The sequence below is a fragment of the Myotis brandtii genome, unplaced genomic scaffold (assembly GCF_000412655.1).
Source record: "Myotis brandtii unplaced genomic scaffold, ASM41265v1 scaffold110, whole genome shotgun sequence".
NCBI classification, from domain to species: Eukaryota; Metazoa; Chordata; class Mammalia; order Chiroptera; family Vespertilionidae; genus Myotis; species Myotis brandtii.
In genome coordinates this window covers 1,295,158-1,311,824 of record NW_005353753.1, presented here as the reverse complement: position 1 = coordinate 1,311,824, position 16,667 = coordinate 1,295,158, and the positions used below count along the sequence as shown (strand labels likewise).

The 16,667-nt window shown below is 37.1% G+C and overlaps 1 protein-coding gene across 1 annotated transcript in view; it reads right to left on the bottom strand.

The window, feature by feature from the left end:
- Positions 1-967: 967 nt before the first annotated feature.
- The window catches only part of NDFIP2 (Nedd4 family interacting protein 2), a 55,998-nt gene continuing 40,298 nt past the window's right edge, over positions 968-16,667 (bottom strand). The window contains exons 6-8 of the mRNA XM_005857305.2: positions 8,808-8,874; positions 5,385-5,490; positions 968-4,175 (exon numbers count right to left, since the gene is read on the bottom strand). Of these exons, the coding sequence (XP_005857367.1) occupies positions 5,387-5,490; positions 8,808-8,874 (171 nt within the window). The 3' untranslated portion in view covers positions 968-4,175; positions 5,385-5,386. The remainder of the gene's footprint in view (positions 4,176-5,384; positions 5,491-8,807; positions 8,875-16,667) is intronic.

Here is a 16,667-nt window from a genome sequence, read left to right as displayed (position 1 = left end):
AAGGTATTTATGCACATGTACTGTTTGTTCTTGCACCTCTGAAGAGTTCATGCTTTCCAACAAGATTATTTACAACTTTTTGTATTCTAACGACAGAGGCTGCCCTCCAAATTTCTTCTGAGCTTTGGCAAACTTTTGTTTTACTTGCTGACCTTGCTATGATTCTGGTAAGGCTAAAAGAAAAAAACTATGTTCTAAGGAAGGACAGCCTATACCCCTTCTTGTGTCACTGAAGGTAAAAGTGTTGCTTTAATTAAAGCAAACAGAAAAGGTGTGGGGAAGTAATAAGATGTTTCTTTTTACAAGCATGAGAGATAGGGAAGCAACTTCTAAGATTGTGTGAACCAGAAGTGTGTGATTTCAGTTTATTATAACCTAAGCTGTTAAAAGGGTAATACCCCATCTCTTTTCTATTTAGCTAATGGATTTTTTTTTAACTGGTTTTCATGAAAACCAAGTGGGATTTTTAGAAGCAAGTAGCTCAATCTCACAAAACAAAACAAAAATGAAAGCTAGCCTGAAGACATCAAGAAAGCAAGCTTAAAACAAGCCAACATGTTGAGTTTAAGACAAACGTTACCTTTTAAATTTTTATGATGAAATGAGTTTTTTTATTTGTTTTAAAACCTGGGGGAATTTTTTATACTTTAAGTCTCATGTCCCAAATAAGAAAACAAGTCCCAAAGCAAATCTTATCTGTGGTGACCACTGATCTACTGCAAAGTAGAAATGAACATAATTTTCACAAAATTGATTTTCTTGTATTTATTAAAATTAAACTGCAATCTATCTCCTAACATATAAATTACAGAGACAAGTTAACGTTGCATACTCCAACCTAATTTCATGCAAGTTGTTCTCATCGCAAATCTTGTGTGGTCTGCCATATAAATATTTTAGTGAGGCCAACGTGGTGATAATATATTGTGAATCAAATTGATTTCAAAAGGACACATCAACAGGTTCATATTTCCACATCATTAGAACTTTATTAATAAGTAAAACACATCAGCATATTTTATATATGGGCAAGGACATTCCTATAGTAGATGGCACAATATCAACTAACAGTTGAATTTTATCAAGAATGAGGTTTTAAAAAATAATACACTAATATTCCACATGACTATTTGAAGAATTCAATAATAAACAATTAAAATAACATTTAACAGCAGTTTAAAAATATAAAGCTCATTGTTTCCTATTTATCATAAGCTGGAATCACTCAAATACAACAATGTCTATTTTTAAAAAAAAAAGATACTACACATGTTCTACAAACCGGACAAATGATTTGGCTAGGAAAGGCCATAACAATAATTGTCTTCTGCCCTAATACTCCAGTTTCTTCTCTCAAAAGGCAAGGGATTCAGACGGTCACTTCTCAGTCCAGTATAGTTATATATAAGGTGATCATATAATTTATCCTCCAAATTAGGACAATTTGAGAGTGAGAAGATGTCCTATTTAAGATGAGAAAATGGAAATAACCAGGACTGTTCTGAGAACGCTCAGGAAATATGTCACTCTAGTTAAATACAGTATCAAATGCACTATCATTACTTTTGTGCTTTAGGGGACAGTGTAGACCAGTTGGGGAAAAAAAATTAAGGAACCTTGAATTTTTCTGCAAATAGACTTTAGATTCCACTCTTCCTGTTAGGAGAGGTTTTACTGGAAATATTGTTTAAACAGGTTGAAAATCATAAACAATCTCAAAGGCAATGGATATATCTTATAGACTCAAAAAAAGGGGGCTAGAGATTAGTATTTTTTCCTAGTAAACAATTTTCATTATACTGAATATAATAGGATTTGTCTTTCCTTTTAAATTTCTAAAATCTATCCTTAACAAAGAAAAATATTTTATCTTAATATTAGTTTATTTCATAAACACATAAAAATGGATTATCTGGCCATAACTAGCTTATTCAAATATAACAGAAATTTAATAAAATTTTTCATTAACTTCCAAGCCCAAGTTCACATTCATTCAAAAATTTAGACACCCTAACAAGGTTTTGACTTTTAATCTTTAAGGCATAGTACAAAGGTGGATGTGTCCCCAAAACACACCAGCAGCTGTTCTATCCAAGCTCACAGGAAATGAAGTGAAATGTGCAGGATCTGATAAATTTGAAAGGGGGTGGGAAAGGTTTTAAAAAATAATATCCTGGTTCCTCCGAGTGGGTGATGGGATTTAAGCCTACCACTGAATTGTACCAATTATAGAAAATTAGATAACCTACACACTTGAATCTTATGATTTGGTGAAACAAAAATCAAAACAAAGAGTGAAGTTTTGATGTTGGATCAAAAGTGACACATACATACTCAGAAACCAACTATCTGATCTAATAATTTAAAATTAGCATGCAGCATAGCCTAATTTCATTTAAAAATTATTAAAAGAACAAAGTATAGATCTATAGGAAATTAATATAAGGGATCTAGCATGAGTTTACATTTCTTATTAGTACATTCTAATTTTAATTAATTTCAAAATCAGGCAACTAAATTAAGTATTATTTTCTTTATCCCATGCTATTGTTCTACTTCAAGGGGTGTAACACAGGCACTTAAATCAATAATACAATTCTATGCAGGGGAGGGTACTGAATGAGGGCAAACAAAAAATAGGCTCAATTAGCAAAAACAAAAATGTATGTTTTATTATCAAAGACAATAAAATAAATCAGAAAATACAGATAAATACAAAAGAAAGTATAAAGCATAATCATTTTTTTTTCAGAAATGGAAAATGTCCCTGAATAGTTTTCGGTGTATCTTTTTGTAGTAGTCATGTCTAATAATAAACAATCAATTGTATGCATATGTTCTATTTACCTGTATTAAATGATTTTTAAGTTTAAAAGAGTATATAATTCCCATTATTTTTAATGTTGACATTCAAAAGCAAAGTTATAACTAAAAATAAAAATAAATGAGGCACAAAATGATTTGCAAAATGTAGTAGCTTATGAATGTAAAGTAGATTCCAGTTGTAATAATGGTGACACACACACTCTCGCAACACACAAACACACCCCACACCCCCATATTCCACAGACACATTTCCATACTTGAAAACATATTTTGCATATCAGTTTATGATTTTTACAAGTTAACCCTACAATCACAAAGCAAGAAGCTATTAATAGTACAAGTTTTTACTTGCTAAATTTAACAAATTAAACATCTAAAAATTATTACAATGATACTGAAGTATACTTTTATTGGCTTTTTAAAAGACAAATGCAAATGAGAATCATATTCAAAAAATTTTCAAAAATGCCTTAAATGAAATAAAATAAATATCTAATACAATCGTTTCCTATAAGAATCTTTAAGATGGTCAATGCTAAAAAACCAAGCTTCTCATTTGAGAATCCCTAAAATTGGCAAGTCCCTTAAATTTTTTTTCTTATAAAGGATATGTGGAATACCCATATTTTCTTAAAATTTGTCCTAAAACAAACTCTATCTTTAACATCCAAATTTTCTATATATATTAAGTTCACTTATTTTAAAATTAATGAAAAGATATCTAGACACAATTTTCTAAGAAAACAATGCAGAAAGTAGTTTATGCATGGTTATTTACAGAAAGAGCTTTGCTAAATAATGATGTAAAAATCATGTTCAAAAATCTGACACAGCCTTTCTAATCAGCACTGCAGGTTTCAAAAAGACTTTATATTTACCAAAGGATGTTTCATGTGTAGTTACTAGATAAATCTGAGAGCCAGAAACTAAAGCATTTGACATGGTTAATAATTTCATTTTTATTATACTAAAAGTCAGGTCAGAAGTCAATGGCATTTACATGCTAGAAGACTGTTTATCACTCAACTCTTTGAAATACATCAAACACTGATTAACAAAATGTGACTGTACTTTACTGCTACAACTTTATGGTGTCTTTCAAGTATATGCAAATCTTTTGAAGGGGCACAGATGCAACTGCACAAAACAAATGAAATATAAATATTTAAGAGAATGAACAGAAGTGGCTTTTAAGCATAAACCACCCTGTCATCCAATTTTGAAGCTCTATCTTTTAACTAATTTGTCTTCTGTTATTAGTAGTCTTCTATCCTATTAAAGTTGTAGGTTTACAAGATGATCTGGAAATTTCACATTGATGTAAGAAAGGAATGTCTGGTTGATGCAGTCTAGAGACAAAGAAAGAATGTCTTAAAATGTATTACGTTGCATTTATCTAAATGATAATACAGTAAAAACCCATTTATAGCAGTACTATATCAAGTATACAATGTTCTTTCGATAAAAATGACATAGAGTAGCATTTATAAAAATATATTCTAAAGATTAGGAGACCATCTAGAAAACTTTTATATTATGTTTTAGACTCTTGAAAATGCAAACAAAATAATCATACTGAATACTCACAGAATATTATTTAAATTTGTAAAATTACTTTGCCTTTATCTTACAGTCAAAACTGACAAATTCTTAATGTCACTGTGTGCAAAGACATTTTACTGATTAAGGAGAAAATATGACACCTTTGGGAGGGAGGTCTTAATGGAACATTTAAAATGATACATTAATATGATCCAGAAATACAGTTGTATCCATTGTACTCTCCAGCAGAAATAAGTAAAGTATGGTAGCTTACATAAAACTCATTTAAGTTAAAAATAAAATTTAAGCAACCAAATCACAAACCACACAATTTATTAAAAGATTATTAAGTATATATAGCAACTTTGAAACATTTTGTACTTGTAGATAAATCCAGAAGGTGTTTTAGCAGATATTTTGCTTATGCAGTTCAAATACCTTAAAACACCTCTGCTCATTTCTTTGTATTTCCTTTTATTCAAGTTGTAGCCTTCATTATTGATACAAACTGTCACGCATTAAGAAAACAATAACAGAGCTCCTAGTTTTTTCATACACCTTTAATTCCTTGATCCAGTTTGTTAAGATCAGTGCATGGGAAATTGCTTTTCAATCACAGATTTGCTTTTTGTTCTTTTAACCAGATGTCTATGTGGATTTCACATTGTTTTATGCAAAATGTCCATCCCTTCTGTGTAAGTGCTTTGTCATGGTTTGTTTTAAGCCTTCAAATTTTGTGCTAGAGGTTATTTCATTCATATTCTGTGGTCAAAGTTTCAGTTTACTCATTATATATTTAAAAAATTAAATTTATGAAATTCAAGTTTACAAATCTAAATTATCTTTAACAGTTCACAACATACTACATTTAAATAAGCTGATTGTTAACAGAATAAAATATTTAATATGCTATATTTGAGTAAATAACATGAGTACATATTAAACATTGAGTATGTATCTGGGGAATATAAATAAATAAAGGGAATAAAAAGAGTTAATATATTAATAGGTCTTACCTCTATAATAAGAAGAAATACCTTGTTCTATGAGCAGCTGCCATACTTTCAGACATGTTTCTGACTTTCAGATAATTAACAAATCCCCTGAAGAAAAGGAGCAGGCCTGAGGTTGAAATAATACAAACATATTATGTTCTTATACAGAAAGGTGGCATGATATATTTAAAATAGACAATTATAAACAAGATCCTTTTGGCTTAAGAAACTTGGATGTGAGGGCGATCTGGCTGCGACATCTGTCACCCCATTGATCGCCAGGGTTGATTCGGCTGATCTGGCTGGCTGGGCGGGTGTCCCCCTCCTCCCTCACCGATCCATGTTCATCCCTCCCGAGGCTGCGCGGCGCCCCCCCCCCCCCCCCCCAGGAGAGGACCGGTCTTCGGTCAAGGGTATGGGAGTAGCTGCGCTCCCCTGCTAGAACCTCCAAACAAGCTCTCAAGAAACTTATCTGTAGAATTTCATTCATTCCATAGTATATTTAACATTATGATAACTCCAACATCAGGAAATATGATAAAAATTTACTGCCACCTAAAAATTATTTCAACTTATTAATCCTAAATATAATTAAAGCAAAAATTAAATTAAAGCAAATCCAGCCATGAAAATCCAGAATTACACAAAAATATAAATTTATTAATTGACTTCTTTAAATAGCAAAGTTACCTAAGGTACTTAAACTGATTCAACTTATAAAAATCCCATTTTACCAAATTTTCGATTAATGTAGCTACTAAACAAACTAAGACATATTTACTGACATAAAATAGTGTTCAAGAGGAATGTATGCATGTTAATGATAACAATTGTGGGATAACTCTAATAAGCCTGTCTAGCAATATCAAGTGTACAGTGTCATCGGTGAAATCTATATTTAAAGATATGTGCATTATGTAAATAATTTTAAATACTAGTTCTTATTTTTTAAGTAATAAAAGATGAATTTTTAATAAAAATTAAGAAAAGAATCAGGAAAGAAGACTTGGGAAGCAGCACTCTAGTAATCTCATATCTATCTCAGTGTTCTCTTCAGTAAAACAGTATTTTTAAATAATAACCACTTACATCATAGGTATTTTAATAATTAATTTTAAAAAACACCTGTGAAATGCTTCAAAGTTTCAGATGAAAAATGTTAGTTAAGTATAAAAAGCAGTAACATTATTAGTAGACTTAAGTTTTAATATACTTAAGCATACAATTCTAAGAAAAACAGTTATTAACTCCAGTAAATTTTTAACCAGGTAATCATGGGGTCAAAAACAAAAACAGAAGACATGTATGCATGCAACCTTCCTCGAAAGGAGGAAGATTTTGTTAGTTTAAAATGCAAAGTCCCAAACTAAATTTGTGCTCCAACTCCAGGTAATCAAAGCACTAAAACAAACAAACAAACGGTAAGATAGAAGAGATATACAAACAATGACTTAAACAAGTGGTATAAATTTCAGCTAAATCTGATCCCATCTGCTTCCTATATCCTAACTCCTTCCATTTGTGACTCGCACTCTGAATCCACTGCATGTCCTTCCAGATGCTGTTCAAAGATAATGGACACTGTGATCCAAATGTAAAAGTATTATTAAAAAATGTGAACCGAAATTATTTGTGAAATCTCTTTTTTGGCTATGAAGCTGCTATTTCTAAGACATATTTTGTTCTGGTGAAGCATTTTCTAAAATAAGCCAATCCATACCTAGAAACCACTCAGCAGCTATTGTTTCTGAGTTCTACAAAGTGCTCAACATTCTTGAGTGTATGTGAGAGCAACATTTTTATCATGGAGTAAATTTTCACATTCCCCTAAAGCAGTGATGGCGAACCTATGACACGTGTTACAGAGGTGACACGCAAACTCATTTTTTTTGGTTGATTTTTCTTTGTTAAATGGCATTTAAATATATAAAATAAATATCAAAAATATAAGTCTTTGTTTTACTATGGTTGCAAATATCAAAAAATTTCTATATGTGACACAGCACCAGAGTTAAGTTAGGGTTTTTCAAAATGCTGACATGCCGAGCTCAAAAGGTTCGCCATCACTGCCCTAAAGGCTAAATCATGACTCTGATGTGGAACTGGGGTTGTCCTCTGCACTCCACTCTGCCCCACACAGTTGTTTTTCTAAGATTCCTCAATCTCTTAATCCATAATAATAAAGCATAATATGCTAATTAGACCGGACGAAGCCGGGGCTGTAAGGGAAGCCCAGGTCCCAGGTGCCTGCTGGTGGCCAGAGAGAAGCCAAGGTCCCGGGTGCCAGAGGGAAGCCGGTGCCGGCAGCCGGGGAAGGAAGGCCTACTCTTGCACAAATTTCATGCATCGGGCCTCTAGTAATACATATAAACAAATATACTCAATTAATATGCTTAACTACATAATAAACTTTATACATTTTTTTCTTACTTTTAAGTAAGAAACTCAATAAAAAAAAAAAAAAAACCACAGAATTCAGGCAGTCAAAATATAACTAACAACATAAAAAACTGGCTGAAACCTGTATGAGTCTTACTCCCCAACAAAATCACAACACTAGAATAATAACTTCACTATAATTATTAGAGAAAGAATCCAGGATCTTTAGTGACCTTAACTGACCACTAAGAAGTTATGTCCCCAAAGATCCTAAAGATCCAATAGCAGGACTAAATAAAATCTCAAGGAGAAGACTGCCACCTACTGAAATGCTATTATTTTCTGGTACAATTATTCTACTATAGAAATGTGGGCTTTTAAACCTAAGTAGAAACAAAATGTACACTTCATGTCAGTAAATGAATTTGAAATGTGGGTTAAAGGTATAATGTGATTTTAAGATTAATTTAATTATACATCATGAAAAACACAGGAGAACAAAAGTTGGATGTCCAAAATTCATCAATACGAATAAAAGACATGCCTTGAAAGGAGACAACTCAAAAGAAGTACAGTGATCATTAGGCATGAAACCTTTCCTTATGTCTAGCTGATTAATGACTAATGCAGAGTACATTTCAGAAGTATAAAGAATGTTTCAGTGATCCAAAAATAACAGGATAGAACAGCCAACTATCCTACTCTCAACATTTCCTAAGTTCATTAAAAGAAATTATGTATGTATATTTTCCAAGATAAATACTGAAGGCAATTATTTTTAACCATATTAGGATTTTCAGGTTTTGTAACATTCAATTGTCATTAAACCAGTGAGTCTTTAAGTTGAATGGCTCTGAATTTTCAATCTAAGAAACCTGGAGTACTATGTAGAATTATATGAATAGCTGACATGATGAAGTAAGTATTTGGACATGAGAAATTTACAGTAGATTTATTTCCATATAATTTGTAACACAATGTATTTACACCTTAAAATTTTAGGAAATATCAAAGTTAAACTAAATACAAATTAATCAAAGTAAAATGCATTAAGAATAAACTTACCAAGTACAAGGAATATCCACCAAAGCCAATACTGTCCATTGAAATATCCAGTAAAATAATCAGAAAACTATGGAGTAAACATAAATATATTAATCATGTCTGTGTACTTAAATGTGAAAATCATAGATTAGTCTCAGTTTCAGAATGATTTATCTCAAATAATCTTTAGCACTTAAAAGCAGCATAAAAAGAAAATTAGAGAAGAAAAAAATACTTAATGACATACATATAAAATTATCTGAAAAAACCCTTTTATATGTAATAAACATATATAAAACGTTTAAACGTTTTGGGAAAAAATCAATTTCCATCTGCTTATAAGAAAAAAAGGGTAAGTGCTATATAACTGAATACAACATTTTCTCATTAAAGAGTTCACGTTAGATCCTTTTTCATAATCTTTCAAAGCCATGACTACCATCCCAAATACACTACAGCGATCCCCTACTTTAGATATTAGCACCAAAGCCACATTAGTTTAATCTTATCAGACAGGTATGTTCTGATGACCTCTAAAAGGAAGAGCTTTTGACCCTCTGTACAGCCCCTACTGCTAATTACTGCCAAGAATACCAAGCACAGAAAGACCCCAACTCATTAGTCTTTTTATTTTCAAACTGATGCGCCAGCTTTCAGTTCCCAACAGTGAGCTGTGAACAGCTAAATGAGCCTTGAAGTGGCATTTCAACAGTTCCTATTAGTGGCCATGGTAGGCAGTTTTATAGTCTCTCTGAAATGAGAATATGAACAGGCAGTTGGAAGGCAGGGTTTGATGATACTCGACATGGGTACTTTTCCTTGATTAGACTCTAATCATCAAGATTTATTATTTAAAAGCTTTTTAAAATTTCAATCTAATTTTCTTCAGAGCTACTTCAGATAATTCTTCCCTATTATCCTTTAGCGTCTGAACACTTAAAATAACTGTTTTTTAATCTGTTTTTTAAAGCCTTTTAAGTACTTTTACAGGAAGTATTTATAATTTATAAATGAACCATGATATAAATTCTCAGCTTAGAGTTTCAGAAATTTCAAAGGTTAAAAATTTACTAGTATCATTAAAGATACAAATCCCACATACTCTAATACCTTTAAAATATGTACTATGAAAGGAGAACTAGAAAATTGGGAAAATATAGCTTGTAACGTATAGCACTAAACTACTTTTAATAAAGTAATAATTAGAAAGAAAAGGTTTTTATACAGATTTTATAGGCTAAGAAAAAGAACCAAAGCAATATATTTTTAACTTTCTAATTTTAAAACATATTTAATACATAATGTTACATAGCAAGAAGCAACCAGAAAATTAGAACAATGTCACTCTTCACCCAAAATATTTACCTAAAGCTATTTTTTATTTACTCCCAAGAAAAGAATATAATTACCTTCACCTTGAAGTCAAAGAAATTCACTATGTAAAAAAGATAAATAAGCTTTTGGGCTCATTACTGAGTTATCAAAATGTGTTAAAACACTACAAATTATAGGGTTGAGTCAAGTTGTTGTTAAAAAAAAAAAAAAAAAAAAAAAAGTAGCCCTGGCTGGCGTGGCTCAGTTGGTTGAGCGTCATCCCATGCACTAGAAGGTCACCGGTTCACTTCCTGGTCAGGGTGAATACGAGAGGCAACCAATTAATGATTCTCTCTCCAATGTTATTTTCTGCCTCTCTGTCCCCACCCCCCCCCTCTAAAAATCAATGGAAAAAATATCCTCGGATGAGAATTAACAAAATGAATAATGAATGAATGAATGAAATAATAAAAACATCAAAAGCCTTAGGTAGAAATAATATCAGAATCTTGGACAAGAGATACAATAAATCTGAAGTTCATGCAACTCAGAAATAAAAAAGAAGGCAGCAGTATGACTTAGAAATTACTTATTGTCTAGTAAAAGGAAACCCCCAAGCTTTTGGGAGAAAACCTTTCGCTCAGCACTGACCTCTAAGGGGAATTTATTGCTTGGAGCACTATAATAAAAGTAAAGTACGGAGGCATTACAGAATTAGAAGAGACACTGAATTGAGAACAAGCTGGAAAATGCAGTACTCGATTCCTCCCACAACCACATCAAAAGTACAACTAAACTACAGAACAACCATCATTCAGAGCTGCTTGAAATCTAGCAGAATGGAAGTCCTACAACTAAGAATATAAAGAAGAGCCACATGGAGAATGATAGGAGGAGTAGAGACATGAACGGGCTGGTGGCGGATAAAAATCAGGAGGGATATCTCAGCTGTGGAGGTCTCCCATAAAGAAAGAGGGGTCCCAACCCCACACCAGGCCTCCCAGTCCAGGGTTCCAGTGCTAGGAAGAGAAGTCCCCATAATTTCTCACTGTAAAAACCAGTGTGGATTGAGGCTGAATAAGATGGAGGGCTGCTGGAGTCCCAGCCAGTTTCTCTTAAAGAGCCTGTGTACAGGTGCATGCACTTACTCGGACTCACTCAGACTCACTCACTCTAAGCTCCACCACTAGGGTAGCAGCTTGAAAGGCACCAGGGACATATGGGGTGGAATTGAACTATCTGAAATCAAGGTGAGAGCTGAAGGGACAGCTTTCTCCCAGATAAAAGTGTGAGCAGAGGCCATTATTCCTTTTCTGAGCCCTTCTGCCAAAGAGTCGGCAAGCAGGGGCCATATCTGAGTCTCCAGCAACCTGGCTCACCCTGGTCACCCTGCCCCCTGGTGATTCCCCGAGAGCCCACCACGCCCAACTAGCAGGCCCACTCAGCTGTTTCCATTGACTTTTCCATATGAATAGCCTGTCTTGGTGAGCCTCATACCTCTCGCTAAGTGGCCTCATGCTCAGCACTAGTGGCAGCCACCTTGGTTTGCAGTTTAGGACTCACCTGGGCACCTCCAAGCCCAATACAAGTAGCAGTCATCTGCAGATCACTTTGTAGCTCATGCTGGGAGACCCCCAGGCAGACCATAGTGGCTGACCTTGGCCTGCACCTTCCAGGAGACCCCAGAACCAGCACACCTGGTGGACAACTTCAGACCACATCGAAGCACCACCCAACTGTGGTAGGCAGTTAGACAGACATGAGCACAGCAAGAATGATTGGCCAGGCACAGAAGGTCACCAGGGTGGAAAGCCCTGGGTGTCTAGCAAAAGACAATTTGGAGGGTGGGACCTCACCCCCAGGGTGACCTTTCCTCCCCTAGCATATCACTGGTCATGCAGTTTGGACTCCCTGACCTTTCCTTTCTAGAGATAACATTTAGACCTCAGTTGTATTTCAGCTCCAGGCCCAGAAAAGCAACAAAACCAGACCAGCAACCCCGAGGCTGACCTAAGGACCAGCTGCACTGAATAATGACCCCTGCCCTGGAGCAGACCAATTGATAAGTGAAGACCTAGACCAGTGATGGCGAACCTATGACACGTGTGTCAGAGGTGACACGCGAACTCATTTTTTTGGTTGATTTTTCTTTGTTAAATGGCATTTAAATATATAAAATAAATATCAAAAATATAAGTCTTTGTTTTACTATGGTTGCAAATATCAAAAAATTTCTATATGTGACACAGCACCAGAGTTAAGTTAGGGTTTTTCAAAACGCTGACACGCTGAGCTCAAAAGGTTCGCCATCACTGACCTAGACCCTGAAAGGACACACCTGGAAAGCTGCTGAATATTCTATTAAAATCTTCTCCTGGGACCTCCCCTAAAATCTCTACCCTTAAAACCCTTAGGATGGAGCATCCAGGGAGCAAGCCCAAGCCTTTCCCTTTTCCTTCTTCACCCCCAGGCTTTTTACCATTAGCTTCCTCACTCCCAAGCTCCTAGAGCCCTTCCTTTGCCTCTATAACTTATTTCCTAAACCCATTTCTTCTATGAATTATTTCTTCCACTTCTGTGATATTATAATGTTCTCTTATAGTTTGAGTCTTGGCTCTTAATTCTTCCTAGCCAGAACTCAAGTACCGAGGTTGCTGAACCCAGATCTGGTCTGACCCCACCGGTCTAGTCTAGTACCTGGTGCCATTCCTGCCACCTACAAAACCACCACCTCCACAAGTGACACACTCAAGGATCAGACTCAGCAGGCACCAGAGCCCTGCTAAAGTAAGTCCTGCTCCATGGGTTGGGCCCCTGCACAGCTGATCCTCCACAGTGGTCAGAGGTCAGTGGCCACAGCCAGTCCTTGCAGTCAATCAGACTGGGGGTAAATCCCTTCCAATGAGGTGCCAACAGCAATCAAGGCTCAACTACAACAGGAGGGAATACACAGCCCATATTGGGGGGCAGGGAGGGGCGTCCCCATGGTGCCCAGCTTGGGTGAATGAGAAGACTGTTCCACTGAACCCTATAGGTCCCCTACTACATTAAGCCACTCTATGAAGCCTGGGAGACACAACAGCTCTACAGGGAGGCTGCCAAAATGATACAAAGAAACATGTCCAAAGTGAAAGAACAGAACCAATCTCCAAAAAAAAGAACTAAACAAAATAGAGACAAGCAATCTACTAGATGCAGAGTTCAAAACACTAGTTACAAGGATGCTCAATGAACTTAGGGGAAGAGTAGATGAACTCAGAGAGAACTTTAACAGCATAAAAAAGGACATGGAGCACGCTCTTCCTCTCGGAAGTATGCCTGCACATTTCCCTTCACCCTCTTCTTCCCCCCAGGTGCATTACCTTTGCCTTTCTCTCGCCTAGGCTCCATGGGCCCTTCTTCTGCCTCTGTAACTTATTTCCTGAGCCTACACAGCCCAGCTGGCTCACTTTGCTACCTCTGTAACTTTCTAAATAAACTTTATCTTGTAATTTGGAGGTGGGAGGTGGGGGCAGAACATGGAAACCATAAAAGAACCAGTCAGAAATGAAAGATACACCAACTGAAATGAAGATTAATTTACAGGGAATCAATAGTAGATTAGATGCAGCCAAAAATCAAAACAGTGATTTGGAATATAAGGAAGCAAAAACACCCAATCAGAATAGCAAAATAAAAAAAGAATCCAAAAATATGAAGATAGTGTAAGGAGCCTCTGGAACAACTTCAAGCATGCCAATGTTCGTATTATAGGGGTGTGAGAAAAAGAGAGAAAGCAAGAAATTGTAAATCTATTTTAGAAAAGAATGATTTAAAACTCCCCTTACCTGATGAAGGAAATAGACATACAAGTTCACGAAATGCAGAGAGTCCAAAACAAGATGAACTCAAAGAGGACCACACATCATAATTAAAATGCCAAAGATTAAAGACAAAAAGAGAATCTTAAAACCATCAAGAGACAAGCAGTTAATTACCTACAAAGGAGCTCCCATAAGACTGTCAGCTAATTTCTCAACAGAAACTTTGCAGGTATGAAGGAATTGCCAAGAAATGTTTCAAGTGATGAAAAGCAAGGACTTGCAACCAAAATTATTCTACCCAGCAAAGCTATCATTTAGAATAGAAAAACAGATAAAGAGTTTCTCAGGCAAGAAAAAGCTAAAGGAGTTCATTATCACCAAATCAGCATTACATGAAATGTTAGTCTTCTTGAAAAAGAAGAATATGAACAATAAAATGGCAATACATATCTATCAACAATTAAGCCTAAAAAACAAAATAAATAAACAAACAGAACAGAAACAGACTCATAGATACTGAGAACATTTTGTTGGTTGCCAGATGGGAGGGGGGTTCAGGGAATGGGTGAAAAAAATGAAAAGATTAATAAGTAAAAATTGGTAGTTACCAAATAGTTATGGGGATATACAGTACAGCATAGGAAATACATATAGTCAGTAATCTTATATAATAAAGAGTTAATATGCAAATTGACTGTCACGCCCTCCCACAAGATGGCCGCCCCCATGTGGTCACAAAATGGCCGGCAAGGGAGGGCAGTTGTGGGCCATCAGGCCAGCAGGGGAGGGTAGTTGGGAGCGACCAGGCCGGCAGAGGAAGGCAGATGGGGGGGACCAGGCTGGCAAGGGAGAGCAGTTAGAGGTGACCAAGCTGGCAGGGGAGGGCCGTTGGGGGCAACCAGGCCTGAAGGGGAGGGCAGTTAGGGGCGACCAGATTGGCAGGGAGGGCAGTTAGGGGTGACAAGGCCAGCAGGAAGGGCAGTTAGAGGCAACCAGGCCGGCAGGGGAGGGCAGTTGGGGGCAACTGGGCCTGCAGGGGAGGGAAGTTAGGGTCGACCAGGCCAGCAGAGGCCAGTTGTTGGGGGTGACCAGGCCGGCAGGGGAGGGCAGTTGAGGGTGAAATCAGGCCGGCAGGGAGGGCAGTTGGGGGCGATCAGGCCGGCAGAGGAGCAGTTAGGCGTCGATCAGGCTGGCAGGCAGAAGTGGTTAGGGGCAATCAGGCAGGCAGGCAGGCAGGCGAGCGGTTGGGAGCCAGCAGTCCTGGATTGTGAGAGGGATGTCCGACTGCCGGTTTAAGCCCGATCCCTGTCGGACATCCCCTGAGGGGTCCCAGATTGGAGAGGGTGCAGGCTGGGCTGAGGGACACCCTCCCTCCTACCCCCACAGTGCACGAATTTCGTGCACTGGATGTCTAGTATTCTAATAACTATGTATAGTGTCAGATGGCTAAGAGATCTATTGGAATGATCACTAAGTTATATAATGTCTAATCACTGGAGTATATACCTGAAACTAATATAATGTTGTATGTTAACTTCAACTGAAATAAAAATGTTTTTTTATATTTTTTAAAAAAGAGAACAAGCTAGATTCTAACCCACCTACAAAGTGTAGGACATTAAGCAAGCTATTAGAATCTTTTCATTCTTTGTTTCATCATTAATAAAATAGTTAGATTATCACCAGCATCATTGATAGGATTAAAGAATTTAGTGTTTGTAACAAATTATGCTTGGGACATATTAAAAGTACTCAATGAATGGCAGCTATTATTATTTCATATAAAATATTTTTAAAATTTAATTTTTCGATTACAGTTTACATTCAATATTATTTTGTACTAGAGGCTCAGTGCATGAATTCGTGCATGGGTGGGGTCCCTCGGCCTGGCCAGCGACCCAAGCCGATTGGGGCCATCTCACCCAGTCCCTATTGGGGCTGGCTGGCCAGGGGGGAGGAACCGTGGGAGGTTGGCCGGCCAGCCTGATTGGGGCCAATCAGGTCCAGCCGGCAGGGGGCGGGAGGGTCTATTGGGGCTGGCAGGCCAGGGGTGGAGCGACTGCTGAAGGTTGGCCAACCAGGGGGAGGGACCGCAGAAGGTTGGCTGTGGCAGTGCACTGACTACCAGGGGGCAGCTCCTATGTTAAGCATCTCCCCCCTGGTGGTCAGTGTGCATCAAAACGACTGGTTGGTCATTCGGTTGTAATGGTCACTTAGGCTTTTATATATATAGATTAGTTTCAGATGTACAGCATAGTGGTTAGATAATATATATATGTATATATATATATGCCCAATATGCTAAGTGTCTGACCGTTCAACCGTTCGACCAGTCACTATGATGCACACTGACCACCAGGGGGCAGACACTCCAACCGGTAGGTTAGCTTGCTGCTGGGGTCCGGCTGATTGGGACTGGGCGAGATGGGCCGGACACCCCCTGGATCCCTCCTGCGGTCCCTCCCCGGCCTGAACACATGCTGGAGCCCTCCTGTGGCCCCTCCTCGGCCCCGATCATGCACTGGTGGGGTCCCTAGGCGTGGCCTGCGCCCTCTCACAATCCAGGACCCCTCAGGGGATGTCAGAGAGCTGGTTTCAGCCCGATCCCCACAGGCCAAGCCGAGGGACCCCACCGGTGCACAAATCCGTGCACCGGACCTCTAGTATACTTGAGAAAGTGATACAAAAGATTTAAAAAATATCCTTCTTATATCATTTCTCTCTCTCTCTCTCTCTCTCTCTCTCTCTCTCTATATATATATAT